The sequence below is a fragment of the Sceloporus undulatus genome, chromosome 2, assembly GCF_019175285.1.
Source record: "Sceloporus undulatus isolate JIND9_A2432 ecotype Alabama chromosome 2, SceUnd_v1.1, whole genome shotgun sequence".
NCBI classification, from domain to species: domain Eukaryota; kingdom Metazoa; phylum Chordata; class Lepidosauria; order Squamata; family Phrynosomatidae; genus Sceloporus; species Sceloporus undulatus.
This window is the reverse complement of record NC_056523.1, coordinates 93,932,633-93,955,546: the sequence shown is the minus strand read 5'-3', so window position 1 is coordinate 93,955,546 and position 22,914 is coordinate 93,932,633. Positions and strand designations below refer to the sequence as shown.

The 22,914-nt window shown below is 37.2% G+C and overlaps 1 protein-coding gene across 8 annotated transcripts in view; it reads right to left on the bottom strand.

Moving 5' to 3' along the window:
- The window catches only part of MAPK9 (mitogen-activated protein kinase 9), a 49,203-nt gene continuing 26,289 nt past the window's right edge, over positions 1–22,914 (bottom strand). For 6 of the 8 annotated variants that reach the window (XM_042454669.1, XM_042454671.1, XM_042454667.1 and 3 more), the window contains 7 exons: positions 20,170–20,335; positions 18,639–18,710; positions 11,174–11,356; positions 9,758–9,882; positions 7,402–7,465; positions 6,106–6,177; positions 1–4,240 (listed from right to left, as the gene is read on the bottom strand). In XM_042454669.1, coding sequence (XP_042310603.1) covers positions 4,098–4,240; positions 6,106–6,177; positions 7,402–7,465; positions 9,758–9,882; positions 11,174–11,356; positions 18,639–18,710; positions 20,170–20,335 — 825 coding nt within the window. In that variant the 3' untranslated portion in view covers positions 1–4,097. Of the gene's footprint in view, positions 4,246–6,105; positions 6,178–7,401; positions 7,466–9,757; positions 9,883–11,173; positions 11,357–18,638; positions 18,711–18,971; positions 19,044–20,169; positions 20,336–22,914 lie in introns of all 8 variants that reach the window. The other 2 variants (XM_042454666.1, XM_042454673.1) reach the window with 2 other exon arrangements.

Sequence of the window (22,914 nt, the reverse complement as noted above, 5' to 3'; positions counted from 1 at the left end):
TCCAATGACTATATACTTTATAGAAAGTATACAAACAAACTTTGAAAGTCTCACATTCAAAAAACTAGTCCCAATACAGCATTCAATTTTATAGTGGTTCTGGGTGTACAATGTAAACTTTGAAACTGTTATATCATGTAAACTTACATACAGTTACATAATTTATGGTAACTCATATTTTTTCCTTATTTAATTGTGACAGAGTGGATTAAATCTTCATCTGTATTGGGAAATTGGTTTGAAAAAAGCACACGCTGAAGCATACTTTGTAAGAGAAACACAAAGTTCTATTTTTCAGTTTTAAGTTCAGTACAGGACTGAGCATTCAGTATTTAATTTAATATAATTTACTTTAAAGAGCTTTCAAAAGAGATTATTGTTTAAAAAAACACTTGGATTTGCTGAAAGTTACTCTGCAACAGCTTTCATCTAATTTTTAGTCAACAAGATAAAAGGATGTGAAACTCAAATGAGCATAGGAGCATCTTTAAACTAGATGTAAAAAATTTGCCATACTTACCTCAAAACATTTGGGGGAAAGTAGTAATTTTCTGCCTGGTGATTACATTTGGCAAAAAGATCTTCTGGCCACACTAAGACATCCTAAAACATTAGAGCTGAGCAAGAAGTGAATTAGCCTAGCTTCTTCTCAGAACTACATGGTACCCCACTTCCTTGAATCCCTCTGGGTGAGACAACACTCAGAAGTATTTGCTTCCTTTTCTGTTTCACCACAGCTTCCCATGTTACCTGAATTGGGAATCATGCCAACTATGGGTAGTTCCTCAAGTCAGCTTCAGAAACTACATTTTGAGGTTGCTCCTCAAACTATGAAACCAACATAGTTTATGGGGTAGTCTGCACTGGCCACATAAAGCAGCTTCTAACTTCTTTAGAAGGTGGGGTGTCCAGATAATGCATGAGGCAAAGCTAGGAGGAAAGTGAAATGAAGCTGTGCTCCAGGGCTAAAAACTGCAGCAAAAAGAAGCTGGGATATTCTGACCCAAGGTGGAAAATGTGCATTATTGCCCAGGCATATAAACAGCCCAACATCTGTATGGGACTGCAGCAAAGCAAAAAGGCAATAATGCAATGGATGTAATTACCACACACACAAACCAGACAGTTCAACAGGGTGAAGGGGGCCTCCATGATTGTGCTTTGCCAATGTATCAGTGGGCACACCAATGCACCAATAGACTGTACAGGTGGTGCATCACAGTACAACTGTGTGGCAGGTCATACAGGAATGGCATCTGGGCAGGAAGAGGGAGATAACTGGAGGTTGTAGGTGGTGCAATGGTGCACATGCATTGTGGGGAGGCAGGAAAAGAATAACTGTGCAGCACATCTTGACACTATGTGAACAGCCTGTGAGTGTTCAGCCTGCCTTGACAATAGCGGGGTTTCGACCTGCTTCCAGAAAACCCAAGATCAAGCAACTTTTTCCTGCTCATCTGCTCCGGCCCTATGTTAACCAGTGTTTATCATACCAGACACATGACAACTGTGGTTAACTAATATTTGAAGTGAAAGCTGGTAGATTCCTTCCATTGGCCATGTGGGAGAAAGAAACAGGAGGGAAGCAGGCAAGCTCAAGAGGTGGCTAGTCTTTTTCACATCTTGCCATATCATAACCACTGAGGTCTAAAAACTGTGTCTCTGTCCTTTCCCCTCTCAAGAGCAGGAATTTGTTAGGAAAACATGTAAAAATGCCCACCCAGGGAACATCAGCAAAGCTGTCAAACAAATCTTATTCAAAATCTTATAAACTCATTTGTTCCATGCATTTTTCATTTCTTCCCTCCCTCTTGTTCCATACCTGTTCTTTTCATTGCTGTGTTGCAATCAGGGGAACAGATCTCTTTTTGTTTGTTGACATGTATTTTTCCATTAGTTTTCCTTTATATAATCTGCTATAAACACAATAGATTACTATATAGTATCCACAATACACAAGGCTACAGAACTAGTTTTAAATGTACACAAGGGCTTTCTATTCCCAGTTTGTCTCTGCTGCAATCCCTTATGCCATCAGAAAGGTTACTTCTGAATGTCAAGAACATTCAAGAGTGATGTTTGATGTTGTGCAAAAGCTGCAAGAGAAAGGTAAAGTCAGCAAACCCATATGCTTCTAGAAAAATATGGATCTGGATCTTACTTCTGGTCGATAGGTATGCAAGAACTTTACTTAATTACAAGTAAATGTGTTTAGGAAAGTAATTAAAAAAACTTTCTTCAACACATTTACTTGTAATTAAGTTCTAATGAAACTAATCAAATGTCTAAGTAAACATGCTTTGGAAGAGAGCAATCATCAAGTCAGGAATTGCATATATTTAACATCCACCATAAACAGCTACTTCAGATTTGCTCATATCTAAAGAACAACATTTGAAAGAAGTTCATTTCTGATTCTCAAGTGATATTAATGAATTGACATCAGAATTAGAAGTAGCCCTAAGACTCAAGGGCAAATTAAGAGGAAAAGTCTTCTTAAATCTGTTGTAGCACATGCAGCAGCATATCAGACTAGGTTGAAAGATTTGCTGTAATGGTTGTTGCCAGAGAAAGCTCACACTGCAAGACTAATTAGGATGTAATCCTATACACTCATAAACAAATAAGCTCCATTATTCATTGAGGCTTATTTCTAAGAAAACATGTATAAGATTGTGAAGTTAGTAAAGTGCTGGTGCAAGAGCAGAAAGGTGGTATATGTAGTTTGTCTTTGGTTGTTAGAGGAACAAAGACTTTTTTGCCAATGGGACACACCCTCATCCTTGGCAGTCCAAACATCATCATTCTGGACTTACTGATAAATCTCAGTTGAACAACCCGGGATTGTCTCTCAATTTCTGCCAGTCACTATCCCATCCATCATACAAAGTGCTAGCCCACATATACATTCACTCAGATATTTTCCTTGCAAATACTTAGTGGACAGCTTTTGGCTCATAATCATTTTTGAAGCTAGAAAAAAATTGAAAAGGGCCAAGCTGACTCAAGAATGGTGTTTGTCTTCAAATTCTGCTAAAGAAAGGTGTGTGAAGAAGCAATTACATTTTTAAAATCTTTTTAACTTAAGCCTTTTCTGATGTGGTTCAGCATCTAGAACAGTCACTCTTTTTAATGTATTTTGAATTTTAATGTAATCTAGATCCAAATTTTAAAAGTATTCATATACTTCTCATACCGTATCGATCCCTTTAAAAACAATATATACTTCTAAGCAGGAATCTGTATGCCTGTTCAGGGGATCAATTACAAAGAATAATTCAGTGTTTTATCAGATTTTCCATGGCAATGCCAAAACAAAAAAAGGGAGATAAGTTTACAAGTGTCATGAAACACTTTTAAAATATCAAATGCCCTATTTTAAAAACACACTAATTCATAAAATCATGCAGTTAAGAAAAATTCCTACACTACCATTTTTTAAAAACTTATTCCACCTACTCCTTGAAATAGGAGCACTGGAAAAGCACATTCGGAGAAGCAGAATTACATTCATATGTATAGATGAAACAAGAATTCACAAGTTTGCTTCTTCAATGGAAAAGTATACAAAATTATTTGGAGATGGTGAGAAAAAGGCCTCAAGAAAAAGAGTGCTATGCACAAACACAATTGACTCTATATTTTACAGTACTGAGAATACCAGCAAGATACATTAATATGGCATGTCTGTAATCATATTGATATGAAAGAGGATATACATTCAACAACATTTATAATGGCTTTTTTTAAAAAAAAATTATATTGACTATGTGCATGTTTCAGAAGTATGGACAAATGTCCAGGAACTCCTTTAAGCTTGAAGTTATTTTAACTGCTCACCTGATATAAGTCAAAACAGAATAAGTTACAGTAATGCCTATATTTGTGTAGCCTTGAGATACTAAGTTGCTTTCATTCTACAACATTAAGCAGACAGTCTTGTTGCAACTGAGTAAAGTCACAGGCATTATTTTAGAAGAACATGCAGAACATGGAGGGTTTTTTTTCCTACTTGGTTCCATGAAACTTACAAGCAATTCAGGCCCAAGAGAAAGAATTTTTTTTTTTTTTGGCCAATGTTCAATTTTCAGAGGTGATCACCGGCATCCTTCAAGTGTTCCTGTCAAAGCATCAAGGCTGCTATCTGTGTCTGAAGCCAGTGTTTGTTCTGTTGACATGGATGAAATGTCATTGATCGATGATGACTGAGAAGGGCTGGTATTGCTATTCACTGCTGCATCTGTGCTAAGTAAACCAAGCATAAGAAAATCTGAGGCAAGACATGGTTGAAAGCATAGATATTTTAGGATCCACAGAATTCCTACTCCAAACAAAATGGCTTACAGCTGCATTTATGATATATATGTATATGTGTGTGTGTATATATATGAAAATTCAACACAGTATTTTTTTCACCTTACGGTCAAATAGCTGTGGGAATCAAGCATGTGTAAAAAGGTAAAGGTGTCTCTTTTCACAAGGTTGTCTAGTTGTGTCTGACTGTAGGGGTGGGTGGGTTCTCATGTCCATTATTAAGCCGAAGAGTCAGCGTTGTCAAAGAAGACTCTGTGATCATGTGACCAGCATGACTGCACAGAACATTGTTACCTTCCCACCAAAGTGCTACGTATTTATTTACTTGCACTTTGACATGCTTTTGAACTGCTAATTGGCAGAAACTGGGACTAGTGACAGGACTTCACTCCATCACATGCAACTGGGACCTCCAACTGCCCATCTTGCAATCGTCAGGGTCAGCATCTTAACCACTGAGCCACTGTGTCCCACATGTGTGCACTGAATTTGTAAGAAGCAAAATATTTTGAAGAGATTTCGAAGTGGTAGCTAATGTGATGTGAATGATACACTGCAGGTACGTATGAGCAAAATGTTCTCTTTTCTTCCTCAAACAAACTTCATAACTAATGCAGTTGTCAAAATGATTTCACCTAATGCTCTACAAATAGACTGATTTTGGGTTTGTATGATAAAAAGTGTGCTGCCCACATGTTATTTTTGTAAGGGAAATGTACAATTGTACAAAATTTTAACTTTGCACAGAAAAAAAATCACTTTCATATATTGTGTTTGTTTGGTGTTTTTTGCACACAGGAAGTTCCAGAATCTGGCACAAAGAATGCTTTTTTACTTTTCCTTTGATGAACCTCCTTCCAACCAAGCGTATCAGTCAAGGGCAGGAAAAATACCTCACATATTCCTGTCCTACTCAAGGTTTCTACAGCAGGGCAGGTGGAAAGGTGACTGCATAGACACTTAAAACAATCTCTAAAAGGAATGGCTTTTTTTCCTTTTCTGGTCTTAATGCAATCCTATATATGAGAGTCTAAGAGCTCTTACCTGGAAGCGAATGAAGAAATCCACTTAGTTTAAAAAAAACATGCTCTGCAGTATACCTCTAGCAGAGTGCCTGTCAAGTGTACAAGATTGTTATCTTGTACACATGTACAACTGACACAAGGGTTGAAAACATGTATGTAAAGTTTAAATTATCTGGGTCACACAGGTATAAGAACTCTTGACGTTTGTCTCATTACATTCCTTGGACTCCAAGCCAGACCATGCTTTCATCCATTATTGTTATAGACCTGCCAGACCAGGGGAAAGGGGATGCTTTTCTATATCTATTTCCCTATGTACAGAGCTCTTTCAATATCAACATAATTACTCTGCTAAAGCAGTAAGGAATGCAATTATACTACTTTTATTTCTCATCATGATGGATCTGGCTGCTCCTGGGGGGAGCATGCTTTTCCTTGCACTAGAGATATCACTCAGAGTAGTGAAGAAAGTCCTCCTGTCCTCTTCTGCTAGCTTAAAGTGAAAAGCAGAACCTTTGCGTACAATTCCCTACAATCACTCCCTGCGAACCAAAATCCCTAGCCCTAAATCATGCATAAAAACAATGTTCTTTCACATCAGCCTTTAGGAAGGTAAAGTATCCCAATACACTCCATCCATATACACTCTGAAAATGGGAAAATTATACTGGAACAAGAAAAATTTGGATGACATGATTTATTACACATTTAAAATAGTATAAACAATCCTTGGAAACAAAAACAGACCTTTACATCAATAACTAACCTGAAGGCTGTTCTTTTACTAAACCATTCTTATTTCTTTCTTCCCAGTCCATTACTTCTTTATAAATTAGTTCTGCACATAAAGGGAAAGGACGAGAAAAGAAAAGAAAGAAAACAGCATTTTTTAAAATCTTGTAACTTTTAAAACAGCCTATGACTTGATATTTCTTGTCATATAATTTGCCATCAGAATAAAAGCATATAATGGTTAACAGAATCAAATCTAATTATATGATAACCCTAACTCTACTACACATATAAAATCAATACATGAGTAAGCCTTCAATCATATACAGGGTTCCGTGTATCGTATAGAGGGTTCCCTGGCCTTTTGACATCTCACTTTCTTATGATTTGTTCTTTCAAAGCTTGCAAATTGCAGACAAGTTCCATTGATTTGATGGGGGTTCTCCTCTTTCATCAGTTCTTCTTCCCTATGAGGCTCACTTGGGACCACTTACATCCACTTTTTGTGTGTGTTAGAGAGAGTATGTTGATGGATGGATGGATGGATGGATGGATGGATGGATGGATGGAGGGAGGGAGGGAGGGATGGATGGATGGATAGATAGATAGATAGATAGATAGATAGATAGATAGATAGATAGAGTTAATTTAGCTTTTGCCTATATTCAAAAATGATATATAGCCTGCCAAAATGCATTTGCAAGCTAAAAAAACCTTGAGTTCCACTTTTCAACCTATTCTACTTTCTGATAGTCCTCCAGTCCCTAATCCATCAGGTAAGTGGTGGCTTCTTGTATAGAGTGATTTGGAATAAATCCTACTAAATTCTACTTTTGTACAGAGACTTTTACCTCTCTTTGTAAAGCGTGCACACTGTACACAGATGGAATTATATAAATACTAATAAGAGTCATAGTAATAAACAAAATAAACAAAATAAATAGTAATAAACAAAAACTACCCAAAATACAAATGAAGTAACTATAATGCAGACTTGGCTGTCAACTTGACAGGCAAGTCAACTTTCAAACATTTTGAGTGTTTAGCCTACTCCACCCTAGCAGAAACAAGACTGCAGGCTACCTAGCTATCAAACAAAATATTAATTTAATTTAAAAATCAACAGGATATCAGTAATAATTGCACTATACTGATTTGGCTAATTGTAGAATACTGTTTTCAATCACTGCAGCAAACTAAGCTACTGGTTTTACTGAGATTTGCAAAAAATTATTTTTTTTCTGTAAAAGGGACATATTTTATTTTTCAGTTTTATTTAAGGCATTCATTCTGTAACAAAATATTCTCAGAGCATTTCAACATTGGTTACCTTTCCATTCTTCAATGGCATGTTCCCTTTCTTCCAACTGTGCATCATAGATTTGAGGTGGTGGCTAAAAAAAAAAGAACCCCAAGATTTAAAATATAACTCTTCACAAGAACTAAACAGGAGCTGGGGATCAACAATTTGGGTAAGTCTTTGGTGTGAGCTTCATCAAAATGTACAAAATCATAGCTGTACCTAGTAGGCATATTAGAAATTTCTCATTGTGTTTAGTTATTGTTGTTATGTGCCTTCCAGGTATTTTTGACTTATGGTGACCCTCAGGCAAACCTAAGGGTTTTGTGTTTTTTTGGCAAGCTTAGTTCAGAGGGTATTTCCCTTGCCCTCTTCTAAGGAAGGCCATGGGTTTCCATGGCCAAATGGGGATTCAAACCCTGATCTCCACAGTCATAATCCAATGCTCTACAATTGCCAACACAGTCTGTTTTCTCCATATTTATGTGGGAGATAGCAAGTTTTGGGACAGTTCTACAATGTAGTCCACAGTCTGTACTGAATATTTTTCAAGGGTTCTAAAACTAGATTTGTATTTCCAGTCCCAAGTCTCTAATACAAAACTTCTTTCACCCTACACCTAAAGCCAAATTGTCAACTAAAAGAAAAATAAAATACTTTTTAAAATTTAAAACTCCTAACCTAAATTCAGTGCTCAGTTTCACACAGAAGGCTTGTGGTTCTACTGACTTGGTATGCTTCCCTTGACATGTTTCCCTTTTAAGTTTTCAAGAACTGTCCTTTAAATTTACACAGGCCTTCTGTGGGAAACTGAGCACTCCATACACAAATTACCTACGGTACTTAGTTATGTCTTCCTTTTGGTTTATTCCAGATAGATTGCAGTTTTGCATTACTTTCTTTGAATATTTCTCATTGCACCCCAAGGCTGCAGGGGGGAAACATCTCAAGTAAGCTGGAAATTGAAACTATGCATTACTGTTATAAGACTATATTTCCTCCTCCTTCTCCCTCTTCTCCAGAGCTTAAGCTTGCTTCTGAGATAAACACTTTTCTCATGCTCTCTCCCTATAGAGATGGTTTCTTAAAAATCCTGATAAGCTCTTAATCCATGGGAAGACATCAAGCCATTATGGATCAGGCAATGTTTCTAATACTCTTCTACAAAATAAGGTTGAGGAGTGGGACTAGATGGAATATAACTGAGGCCTACGGACTGTGCAACCATCATATATCTAACTGATTAATGATATATTCCTAAAGAATACACAAATGTTGAAACTTTAAAAAAAAATGGGGGGAAAAAAGGAATCAAAATTTAATATATCTGGCATCTAGTATTATCAAGTCAAACAAAAGTCATAGAATCATAGAAACGCAGAGTTGGAAGAGCCCACAAGGGCCATCCAGTCCAACCCCCTGCCATGCAGGAAATCTCAAAGTAGGCTTTTGGCTTTCAGCAACTTCAGGCCGATAGACCTACCTGACAGAGAATGTTTTGCTAGAGCTATCCACAGACTGGATAACCAGTGTTATCTAGTCAAGTCAACCTCAAATCAAATCAAGTCACTTTATTATAGTCACAGACCAGCACAAACAGGTAACCTCCTCTTTAGAGATGTGCTATACAGACTAAACTACCTTTCAAAAAGATCAGAAAACAGCATCAAATAAGGTAACAAAGTCGGGATACAGACTGCCCAAAAAGGGCGGTCTGTTCGTGCCTTGTTTTGTTGCACGAGGGAGCCGCAGCAGACAAATCGCACAGCTCCTTCGCGCAATAAAAAAAACCCACAAAAAGACAGTTCTTCTTGTGGTGCCAATGGCGCACTCACGATGTCACAATGACGCCGGGACATGCGGATGCTAGGCGTCCATCACGTCAAAATGGCAGCGCCCATTTGCACAGGTTGCCGCCATTTTGAAGCCCTCGTCACATGCAAGGGGTGAGAGGCATCTGAAAGCGCTGCCCCTTGCACGTCACGATGGCACCCCATAGGAGCCGTCTGTGTAGCGCCAAAGTTATAAAACTGAAGTGGCCAACTTGACCATCTTCAAGCAGCGTTTTGCCACTTACACTATTTTCCAGCATATTTCTGTGCCCAAATAAAAAAGCCTGCACTAATCTCTAAAAAACCCTGTGAAATCCACCTCTGTCCTTCTTTGAAAGGACTGCCTGGACCTTTCAATTTGATCTTTTTGGTACCAAATTTCTCAGGCCTTTTCAGTTTTAAAATACTTAGCTTTGTTTTCTTTTTAATTTTTCACACTAATCGTACCTTCTTTTGTAGGATGATATTCTGTTTTAGACTTGAGATTCACAAAGAATTTTGGGTGATAAAGATACATTTCATTTTAAATATTAATAAACCAACTTTGAACTTACTGCTTCAGCTTCAGCTGGGTCGTACCAAACTGTGATATAGGGATGACGTAAAGCTTCATCTACTGAAATTCGTTTGTCTGGATCTACTACTAGCATTTTTGATAGTAAATCTCTAGCTTGACTAGCTAGAAAATAGAAGGGTGAAAAGGTATAATTGTTAACAATTAGAGCCTTAAAACATAAAGCAGAAAATCAATATTCCTCACACTGGCACAAGCAACACACTTAAGGTAAACAACTTACTAAAAAGAAATATCTGCATGTCCTTAACTAGTAGCGATAAGATGTATCAACTAAATCAATTAGTCATATTCTCCTTTGTTGCACCCTTTATTCTGAACAGCGTGCCCTGTTTATAACTCTGTTTATTCAACAGTTTCCTGGCAGGCAGGAGAAATTTTATGTGGACTATCTTCTTGCAGACAGCAGTGAATATGTAACTACCAAAGTTGCTAAATTCTTTGCAGCTGCTATTATTTGTCATAAAAACTTTTTAAAACAGATGTAGTAAATACTATATAATAAATGCCCTTGGCTTTTTTGCTACTACAGCCATAAATTTTTATTTTTTATTTAAAATGATTTTGTCTATAGAAACCAATTGACCATGTAGATCCATATGAATAAATTATTCGCCAAATCTAGAAGGGCAACTATCATATAATCTCCTCGCAGTTATTTTGATAGTAAATCATCAATTATTTTTGTATTACTAAATCCTTCCAGAAACATGGTTCAAGTTTTATCCTTAACATTTGTATGTACTCATTTGTATGTACATATGATATGCTTGAATATAATGTTTGTATGATATGCTGGAATATAAATGTTACTTACTGGATGTAAGGTAATTTTTCTAAACATTTTATTACTTTATGCTAGCTGTATGCCTGTAATAAATTCATTCATTCAACTAAAAAGGTGTTATTTCAGTATGGAATAGTTTCTTGAAAGATTGCTTTCTTTGACAATTAACCTGCATTGTGAAAATTTGAATCTGAAATCTGAAAGTTTAATTTTCACATTGTTCTGGTACCACAAAGGATTTATTTCACTTAGGATTCACAGTGATGCAAATGTAGCTTGATTCAGTTGTGAAAAATGTAACGCAAATCACCAAAAGCTATGAATCCCACTGCATACTGAGAGCCTACTGCATATTGTTAGAAGGCAAAACACCCATAGTCACACAGTTAAAAGTTAAATGACCCCAAAGGAAGGAATTAAACAATTCCTGCTTTAACTAGTGTGGTAACCTATGTACCACAATATAAAGTAGTAAAAACCTCTGCAACAAATGATGCCTACTTTACAATATTCAGAAGCAATGAATTACAAAAAATATTTACTTTACACATTTTTGAACATATGCTTATTAAAAGACAGTGAGAGAGAGAGAGAGAAATTAAATCTTACTTTTTAATTTGTCACGATCAGAGTCTGATGGAAATATCCAGTCTGGGAAGAGCTCTTCAAATTTAATACCTGGATATTTTGGTCTATTTTCCACATAATTCCTCACAGTAGGCTGGAGTTTCTTCATAAATTCTGCTGATGGTGTACCTAACTGTTCAATAACTTTATTCCACTGGTCAATATCTGAAAAGGTGTTTAGGAAAATAAAGTATCCCTCCCCCATCTGCACAGAACAAAAGACAGGGAATTTAGGAAAACATTATTATTATTTCAGGATAGTATCTTCATTTCATAAAATGTGTGTAAACCTCAAATGTTCTCTGTATAGCTTTGGAGTAAACAACATTAATTTGTGTAAGCAAATTTCTCAAAATAATTATTGGTTATTTTGTCAAAATATACTGGTTAGATCTGGATAAAGTAATGTACAATGAATTAACATGTGGGGGCAGTCAGCTTCTGCCAGCTCCACTAAATATCTGGATCCAAACCTCTGACTGCACAGGCCTATGCATGTTAACTCAGGAATAACTTGCTGGGTTCAGAGGGCCTTACTCTTTGGTGACTACATTTAGCACTGTAGTCTAAAGTAAAGTGGTAAGTCAGCCCTTTCTAAAGAAAGTGAGACTACAATTACTAGTACCATATGATACAATGTGACACAGATGGCATCTTTAAAAGCACTGGGGTGAAATATTCAATTATTCAGTACTATGAACTCTGAACATTCAAATGCATTTATTTACCTACCAATTTCAAGTTTATACCTGGAATACAACATAATATTACAAATGAATAAGTATGCAGGTTTGGCTATAGCTACTCTGTCAATTGGTTCTCTGTGCAACCCTCTAAACAAGAAATGGCCTCTACAATCCATATTAAAAGACTCCTTTAGAAAAATTGTGCAGAGATTAGAGTCCTTGACTCTCAGTTAAGTGGCAGAAACACATATATAATGTACATACAGAAGACCAAATGTTCTTGATGCTCACTTACCATAGTGGCATGCAAGAGAATATTCCCTAAGAAAGAGGAGGGTGGTATGAGAAACTGCAAATTGACATATGAAGAACTACATATAAGCAGAATTTTTATTTTAGAACTCTAGATAATTCTATGCTATTGTTTGGAGACCAACAAACTTTTTAATTAATAGACAATACTGTGGCTATTCAATGAAAGAAGCTACAGAACATGCCTCACCAAATCTGACAATTATTCTGAAAATGAAAATGTGTATGTGCGTGACTGCAATCTATAGCTTCAACTTCTATATAAAACATGGATATGAAATGTCAATAAAAAGGCTACCATCTGTGTATCGGGCACCTTGTTTTGTCTGCCGGCGCCTTGTTTTGCTGCGTGAGGAAACTGCAGCGGACAAACTGCGTGGCTTCCTCGTGCAGCAAAAAGAGCCCGCAAAAAGCAGGTTCTTTTTGCGGCACCATTGTGATGCCGTAGTGTGCCAATGGTGCACTCACGATGTCACAATGGTGTTGCGACATGCGGATGCTAAGTGTCCATTGCATCAAAATGGCGGCGCCCATCTGTACAGGGCACCGCCATTTTGACGTACGGAATATGTGCTAGGGTTGCAGGGCATCTGTAAGCGACGCCCTGAGGCAACCCTAGCACGTATTCCTTACGTGCTAAAAGGCCCATCTGTACTGGGCCATACACATGACTTTAGTTGTTCTACTCTTAGATACAAGTTGAAAGAAATGTTACATTCCCAACTAACTCAACTAATAGTAGAAAAATCACAACTAGGACTCTATTTTGATACCCTGAGCAGAGAGGAGGAAGGCAAGTTGGATGATGACAATGTAAACATCAGATAAAATTTAGGTGGTGGTGGTGGGGGGGGGGTTCAAAGGAAGATACTTTTGTGATTTAATAATACTTCAGAAAGGACCTAACCATACACTGCTTTTGTAAAGCATGCTGTAAACAGCCAGAATGAAAACCTAAGCTTCCTTGTTAGCATGTTCTTATTTGGCCCTAATGGAAATATAAATTTCTTGGATATTCCTCAAACACCTAGTAGGAAATATGGTTATACTGTCCTTTTTAAATGAGATTATTTTAAAATGACAGCCAGATTAGTGCTTAAATAAAAGCTTGTCCTAGATGTGGGTTCAATGGAATTATACTTTCCACCCTGGATCTCCTACAGAACTGTTCCACTGAGGCAGATGAAGTCATAAATACTAATCTTCTCTACTTAAACCAATTGGGCAAACACTGGATGGCAAGTCCTGATCTGCATAAAATGAACAAAGTTTCTCCCTCATTATGACCAGAGATGTCCATACCATCTCTGGGGGGAGTAGCTTCATCAAATACCAGAATTTATCTTCTTTGCTCCAACAGGCTTTGTAGAAGCAACTCTGGATATAAGACTGCACAGAGGACACAATGAAGAACATAGGCTTAGAATATCCAATACAATTACTAAAATTGCTTAATTCTAGTATTTCCACCTTTAGAATATTTTAATTAAAGTATTTTTAACTAAAGAAATGTGTAATCTATGTGATTGCACATGCTAAATATTGCTTAGTTTTCCCTTGCTTAATCAAGTACATTGAGATAGAATTTTAGTATTGTAAGAACTATAATACTGTAAATTCTTAAAAACCCTTCACGTCATATTATGCAAATAAAGGCAACATCTAATCTCTATAGATAAATGTATTATCTTGAAGAACTCCACCAGTCTAGTAAATTTACAGTGCTTTATAAATAAAGGTTAATAATAATAATAATAATAATAATAATAATAATAGTCACTTTAATTCTGTTTAAGATAAATTAGCACAATTTCCCCTCTGTTTATCCAACTCTATCTTTCTGTCATGCTCTCCTTCCATCTCTTTTTATTATATAATAATTTCCCCCCATTTTCTAGGAAGAACCATAATTAGTACATAATGATTCCTTTGATTTATAGAAATCTATCAGAAAGTGCCTCCAATAACGGACATCTACATGCTCAAGTCACTGCATTGTAGCTAATGGTACTTAAGACGGAAAAAAAAGTTTTCACCCTTCCCCTCCTCACCCCACCTACTCTTCTTCTGAATTTCACAGCAAAAACTATTGCTCTGATAATTACCATAGGGGATGTATGTAAGTTATTATGCCATGGATACCTAATGAATTAGGTGTCACAGATCAGATAAATCATGAACTGTTTCAATATCTAAAACCTCTTTGTAGAATACATATGTAGTATACATATGTTCCTTGTAAAGAAAAACGTTTTAACACTACAATCAGCCCTCCATACCCACATATTTTTTTATCCACAGATTCAAGCATCCCACAGCATGAAAGTATTTTAAAATATATAAATTCCAAAAAGCAAATCTTGATTTGTCTTTTACGTAAGGGACACCATTTCACTATGCCATTGTATTTAATGGGACTTGAAAATCCACAGATTTTGGTATCCACAGGCAGGTCCTGGAACCAAACCCCAGTGGGCACCAAGGGCCCATTCTATGTTCATCTGTTTTAATGTCAGGATTTCTACTTGCTAATAGTTGTAGTAAAATAAATATATCAGCATTTTTAATTTTCTTCTACATTGATTAAAAAAAAATATTAAGTAACTTCTCAGGTACTTTCTGATACCAATGGATTGCAGGGGATTAAAAAAGTGCCCCATGTCTATAGAAGGACTTGTGAGTGTAGAATAACTGGCCACCAGTCCTAGAGCAAAAAAGATAAATCCATATGAGGAAGAACATTTGATTGCAGCATGTCCTTTTTGTGGAAGAAGGTAACCAGCCTTAAACTGAAGAGGGGAAAAAAATAGGAAACCCTTCTCCAAAAGGAAATAGACATAATGGCTGAAGTTAACCAAAGAAGAAGCTGTTTTAATTTGCAAGATATATTATCGTGAAATAATTTTGTGCCCTAGTAACAAACCAGTTCCTGCTGAGAGAAACATTTCCCAATGAAAGGTCATAGATGCTACAGTGGTCCTTCAAAGCAAATTTCTCACACATGGTGCATTCTCTTTTGGTCTTTTTAAAAAATATTTCCGTTAACAATGGGGGACAGATGGTTTACTGTGTTAACTGTGCCAACTGCCAGTTGTAAGCTGGGAGGAAATTGCTCCTCACATTTCATCGTGTTGAAGTAAAATTCAACAAACATTATCACCATACTGTGAACAAGCTGGGTTTGCTGTGAGGTATGAGGCTTACTGCACAAGTAAATTTATCCTTTCAGGGGATATACCTTAATATCACACCAGTATCACACTTTCATGCCATACAGTCTTGATTTACTTGCATATACAGTACTTGCAAAATGGTTATTCACTACTGAATTCCACTAGGTATTCATCAGTAGTTTGTTCTGTCTCTGGTATGTACCAAGTTTGATGCCGCTCAGCAAAACAGTCCACATGTTTTTAAAGGCAGCCATTTTATCAGTGAACGTACGCATCAATTTTGTTTCCCTGCTGTTGAATCTCATGCGTGTGTGAATACACCAGATTTCTTCAAACTCATATTGGCTCTGAAGTGGAATAGCACAGCTTCTTCAGGGTTTTATGATGTCCATGATACATCCCCTTCAGAAGCAGTAGGGCAACATCCCTTCAGCTCAGTGGTCTCAATGGACTTCCACATTTAACTTTGATAGGGTTCTACTTGCTATATGATCTGAATACACATGCTGTTTCTCTGCTTCAAAGATTGTTTATGTGGCAAAGAATGCTTTCTATGAAAAGTTTAAAGGTTTCTAGCACTGGTTTCTTTGGCACTGGGCATTACCAAATGTCATCCCTGTCTTTTCTGCAATGAATTGTCTGTGGATATTTGCACCACTTTGTTCCATCTCTGCCTCTCATGACCTTATATCTGTATTTAGTCCTTCCTTGACATAATCAAGGGAGCATCTACTTGCAGCCCTCCCATCTCTGAGCAGGAAAGGGGTTGTTTCTCATCCAAGCATTTACACCATTTCTGCATCACGTTTTCAGCCACAAAATGGCATGGGACATTTTTGTCCCAATACATTAAATTGTATGGGTCAAAAAAGAACCCTGATGGCAAAAAACAATAGATACATCAGGACAATATTGGCTTCAGCTATTTTGTATCCATTAAAGAAAACTTTACATAGCAGGTGGTGGGAAAATCAAGAATACTAGTTAAAACAATTGAAGTGACAATGTCATAAAATGCCTACCATATACGTCTAATTCTGTGTTAATTGTAAAACAAAACAAGACTCTAAGTTACTAAAATGTCCAGCCTGATAGGTTAAGAAACATTTCTGCCCTAATATAACAGCATAGACAAATATATCTCAGTGCCTAAGGTCATTTATTCAGAGTGATGCTACAAAATAACATCTGCAAAGCTTTCCAAAGATATACTTTCCATCTGACAGGCAGGATCTTCAGAGCTGAAATCTAGGCAGTTTAAAAAAAATTGTCCATACTCTGGCAGGAACATGACAAAGAGCACAAAGAAGTAATCCCTTCCCCAAGATGTTAATTTTTCTGACTGTTGAGTTACAAAGATAAGCTTTTCTCCCTACCACAATAGCTAAACTGTTATCTTTCAAGACAAAATCTTGGCCAATAGATGGGGAGAGCTTACTGCCATGTAAATATGCTAATCAAAGAATAACTAAAATATAGGATACCTGGTAAGCAGAAAGACAAGTCTGAATGCACAGGATTCCACTGAGACACTGATTTAAGTACTCAGCAAAACACCCCACAGGCAAAGGATCAGTTGACTTCCTTCCTTGGAATCTGACAATCACAGGATCTCAGTTACCTCAGTGTAGATAGATCCAAAGGTTGTGCAGCCACATGGAGACCGAGTGGTTTTTCAGAAGGCATTTCCTTTTCTAGTTTTACTAAGTATCTAGTGGTAATCTTTCCTTTCTACAGGCCGCATAAATACTCCACCATACCACTCATCTGGTCATGCAACCTCTCTCCCATATGCAGAACACAATCCAGTACTTAGAAAATATACTGTAGAAATGCATCTGTAGAGCCATAAACTACAAAGAAATAAAGAAATTAAGTAGGATCATGTTATGGAAAGCTGGGGAGGGGGTATTCTTCAGTGATCACAAAATAAGCTCTTGTAAATGCTTAATAATCTGCATTTGGTAAACCATTCTAAGGAAAGATGGGGGAGAAGAAGTCTAAGCCACAACATTCTGTGTCCAGCCACAACAATTTTCACAGGTCAAGAGCAAAAATTTGCTTATTTCAGTAGTCACTAATCTTTCACAACTATATTCATCTTGTCTGGAACTCATGGGTCTAGGAGATATTGCTTCCTCTTATTCACAAATGCTTCTAGTTGTAAAAAATCGGTGTCTGTTCATTTGTTTAGGCTGGAAATCTGTAGTTCTCTCTCTCTAAAAAGAGTTAATATCCTATCCTATGCCAGGGTAGTTCTTGCATCCAACATTCTCCACTATTTGTTAGGCCATCAGTTTAGAAACTTTTTTTAAAAAAGCCACATTCTTAATCAGGTGAGCGAAAATTATGGGTTCCCTGTAAATCAGAGCTGGAAAAGCATAAAGCAGGAAAAATACAGCATTAGAATATGACTCATATCTTCCTCAATGTTCAAAGGTACCAAGGTATTAAGTTTTTGAAAAATTGTTTTTGTAATTGACTTCAAGGTCAACAAATCTATTAATCATCAATATAAGGAAATGAACAAATAAACAGGCACTGGATTGGTGGAATTCTAACAAGATGCATTCACTGCATAGAGATTTGTTAAGCATGAAAGACATAACATGAAGACAGCAAACATGAAAGCTACTGATAACATGCAACCAACAGGAGACACAGCATACATGAAGAATTGTGTTAGGTTGGTCATAAGGCTTTGGAGGATAAAATAATACATATGGGAGAAAATTGAAAAAAATAAAAATCAAGCTTCTATTTAGGTGTGTTATTGTGTTAACACATGATCAAACATTAAGATTTTATGAAATTAAGCATTCAGAATTATATTTTTCTAACCTGTGTGCCTTCACTATCCACTTGAAGATAACAAGATAAGGACTGACAAGACAAAACATTTGTTGTGAGCTATTTCTATTATGCAGAAAAATACAAAAAAGCAGTTAGTTTAAATTTTAGCAATAATTTTGTGGTGTTTTCATCTTAAACAGTGGCAATAACATCAAGGAAATTTGCAGCATCATTAAGACTGCAAAAAGATCAAGTTCCTAATACAAGATCAACTGCTCAAACAGTGAAGTTAAATGTAATCAAGGAGGAGAATAAAAGTTTTTCTGTGGTAAATATCAGAAAATTTGAACGTGTGTGGTAGACTCTATTCAGGAAAGACAAGTATCTTGCAGGCAGGGATTAGCATCTTTTACATCTATCAGTGAATAAAATAATTCTTTTGTAAATGTGGATTAGGATTCAAAGATTATTAGGGAAGGATACGATCAGTGCCTTGGAATATCACACAACCTTTCACCAATTCTCCCATGATGCAACCAACTGACCAGATATCAACTGAAAGTAAAAGTGAAATGATAAAATTATGAAGTGTTATGAACTAAAGTGGAAAGCAAAAAAACATTTTTACATTCAAAACACAACAATGTAGAAAATGAAACTGCTAACATGTTTTTGAACAATAATAACAAACATTTATTCTCATTGCAATTAAAAACAATATCCTATTATGGAAGGTCTTTTAATTTGTCAGTATATACTTTAATCCTATTCTTAATCGATCACATTTGAGTTCCCTTGAAGTGCTGTGAAGGATACAATCTCTTCCTGGAAACAGGACTTTATGGAGGACCATTTCTGCCATTATGCACCCAACAGACCAGATATCCACTATCAAATGTTAGGTGTAATAGGGACAAAAATTAAACATTTTTTAAAAATTCTATAAATATATTTTCAAATGCTATGCACATTCTGAATATTTATAATCACACTGAAAAGTAGTGGTCATTACAAATAATTCATATAATATATACACATATATAACCCGAATACTTTATACAGTCTTCATAAATTATAGATTATATTCCAGGCAAAAGAAAAAGCTGTGTAATACTGGGAGAGCCCCAATGGGCAGCAAAATGTTTTGTAACTAATAAACTAATGTTAATTGTATTCTTCTGAAATTACAGAAACTATTAACCGTTACTAACAAATCCAATTGTTTCCAGTGTGTTAAACAGAACTAATTTTTCTACAATGAAGTCCATTATCTACACACATCTATGTAATCTCCATCATGACTGATTATTGTTGTGAAAAACATCTTATCAACCTTCAAGGTTGATGTTCTAGCAAAATTTGCCACAGTACAAGTGTAAAATTATATTTTCAATATTAGTGGTTTAACATGAGAAAAAAATGTCCTAATTATGTCTCAACACCACAGATTTGGGATTCCAGATTGAAAACCTGCAGAAACTGTTCTTGTGTATAGCCCGTTTAATAGAACATGACATAGCCTTAGACAGGTAGTCCCAACCAGGGCATGAAATAGTGAAAATGTTGCTCCTCATTCATCATGACTAAGTGGTAATAAAGGACAAGAGCCCTATTAATATGTGCTCAGTGGGATATCAAGGGGATCTGAGAAATGTGGTCGAATGAGAGAGGTAGTTTGTCCACAAACCAGAGTGTGCCATGCCTCTAAATGTTGCGTCTTGGGACCACATGCCTTTAGAGAGCATTCTCTCATGCAAGGATTGTGTGGATTGTGTGCTATCCACCTGCTCTGCATCACCTTCTGCATCTCCTCAGCAGAGGGATACTTACAAACATTGCATCTTTGGGTTTCTCAGTAGTGCTGTCTAGGCCACTTAGTCAAATACCTGTAAAACTACATGGTCGCAAAGCTGCCTCTCTCAAATGTCTGCAAGACAACCAATTAACAGGGAAGGCTAGTGATCAATCGAATGCCCCTGACAAACAAATATGGGCTTTCTATCTCGCAACTTACCATTCTCTTTGTATCCCATGCCAAGAATAACTTCTGGTGCTCTGTAATATCGTGTTACCACATATGGAGTCATCATGAAATTAGTACATGCTGTCCTTGCCAGTCCAAAGTCAAGGATTTTAAGAGTACAATCTGATTTTACTACTATATTGCTGGGTTTTAAATCCTAAGGGAAAAAATATGTTCATTTAAAAGCTCAACAAATAGTATTATCGGCTCAGGAAATGCAATACAAGCCAGAATATAGAATCACAGAATCAAAGAATCGTAGAGTTGGAAGAGACCACAAGGGCCATCCAGTACAACCCCCTGCCATGCAAGAACTCTCAATTAAAGCATCCCCAACAGATGGTCATCCAGCCTTAGTTTAAAGACCTCCAAGGAGGGAGACTCCACTACACTCCGAGGGAGTTTGTTCCACTGTCGAACAGCCCTTACTGTCAGGAAGTTCCTCCTAATGTTGAGGTGGAATCTCTTTTCCTGAAGCTTGCATCCTTTGTTCTGGGTCCTAGTCTCTGGAGCAACAGAAAACAAGCTTGCTCCCTTCTCAATATGACATCCCTTCAAATATTTAAAAAGGGCTATCATACCACCTCTTAACTGTCTCTTCTCCAGGCTAAACATCCCCAGCTCTCTAAGTCATTCCTCATAGGGCATGGTTTCTAGACCGTTCACCATTTTAGTCGCCCTCCTTTGGACATGCTCCAGTTTCTCCACATCCTATTCAAAATGTGGTGCCCAGAACTGGGCACAATATTCCAGGTGGGACCTGACCAGAGCAGAACAGAGTGGCACTATTACTTCCCTTGATCTAGACACTATACCTCTACTGATGCAGCCTAAAATCGCACTGGCCTTTTTAGCTGCCGCATCACATTGTTGACTCATGTTCAACTTGTGGTCTACTTGAACTCCAAGATCCCTTTCACACGTAGTCTCATTCAGCCAGGTGTCACCCATCCTATATCTGTGCATTTCATTTTTCTGCCCTACGTGCAGTACCTTATATTTCTGTGTTGAAATTCATTTTGTTAGCTTTGGCCCAGCTTTCTAGTCTATTCAAGACATTTTGAATTTTGATCCTGTCCTCTGGGGTATTAAATACTCCTCCTAGTTTGGTGTCATCTGCAAATTTGATAAGTATGCCCTCAATTCTGTCATCCAAGTCATTGATAAAGATGTTGAATAGCACTGGTCCCAGGACAGAGCCCTGTGGGACCCCACTGGCCACTTCTCTCCAGGATGAAAAGGAGCCATTGTTGAGCACCGTTTTGGTTTGGCCAGTCAACCAATTACTGGCAACAGTTATTTTATCTAGCCCACATTTCACTAGCTTGTTTGCAAGAATGTCATGGGGAACCCTGTCAAAGGCCTTACTGAAATCAAGATATACTATATCCACAGCATTCCCTTTATCTACCAAGCTGGTAATTTTATCAGCTGAAATTTAAAGTCTTCACCTGCCATCAGAATGGCAACTAGAAAGGAGTCAGTCTAGTCTTTCTAGGAAGGAAATTCCAGAACCTAGGAGTAGTCAACAAGAAAGCCCTCTCCCATTGCCCACTAGATGTACCTCGTGGAGCAGAGAGAAGGGCCTCCCTTAAGATCTTAAAATCTAGAAAAACATGTATGAGAGAATAAAGTCCTTCACATATTCTGGACACAAGCCACATAGGGATTTATAAGTCATAACCAGCACTCTGAATTTTACCCAGAAACAGACTAGCATCAGTAGAGCTGTTATAACATAGAAGTTGTGTGCCCTCTACAACTAACCTTGGTTAAAAATCTGGCTGTAACTCTTTGGACCACGTAATGTTGCAAAATTCTCTTCAAATGCAGTCACACATAGAGCATGTTACAATAGTCCAAATGTGATATAACTAAGGCATGTGTCACTGTGGCCAAAACAGATATCTCTAGGAACAGAGGCACCTGGCATACAACTTTTAACTATATAAATGTACTCCTGGCCGCTGCAGAAAGCTTACAGACTCAATGCTGAATCCAAGAGTACACCCAACCTGTGAATCTGTGTCTTCAGGAAGATTGTAAACCGATCCATCACAGGCCAAATCCCAAAAAGGCAATAATCTAACATACACATGGGTGCTCTCACCTTTCCAAGTACCCTGGCTGCATGCTTGAGTTGCACAAACTGAGAAGTATTCAATATCACTGGACCAGCAGGGGGGCAAAGGTACATCGACTAGGTCTGTACTAATGATTGTGCCCATGTGAGAGTGAATCCAAGTTAATTTTATCTAAAAAGTGCCAGAAAAACTGTCAAATGACCTGAATTCTTCTCTTTTGAACCAATGTTTAAAATTTGCTTAACTACTTGAAATAGCTCCACTAGACAGCTCTTTGCAGTCAAAATGATAGCAGAAAAGAAGGGAGGTAGATACTGCTGTTTGAACTGCCACAATAAGAAGAATGCAGAAGCTCATGTGTCTGTTCAATTAGACTCAATCTGAGTTTTTAAGTAATGCTACTCTATATACTGACTGACTTGTTTCATAGCCACCAGCTAACCAGAGGGCCTCTCACCCTGCATAGGTTGAGTCTACAAGTAACCTGTCCATGACAACTGAAATATTGTTAATTCAATCCAAGACCACATTGTTGCCAGCTCCCTGTAAAGCCAGAGGGATGGTTTAGCTCAGCACAGAAAAAAAGGTCCAGAGTGTGCCAAATACCATCTGGGACAGACCCAGGGTTGTCATGATAGACATGAAGTCCTCA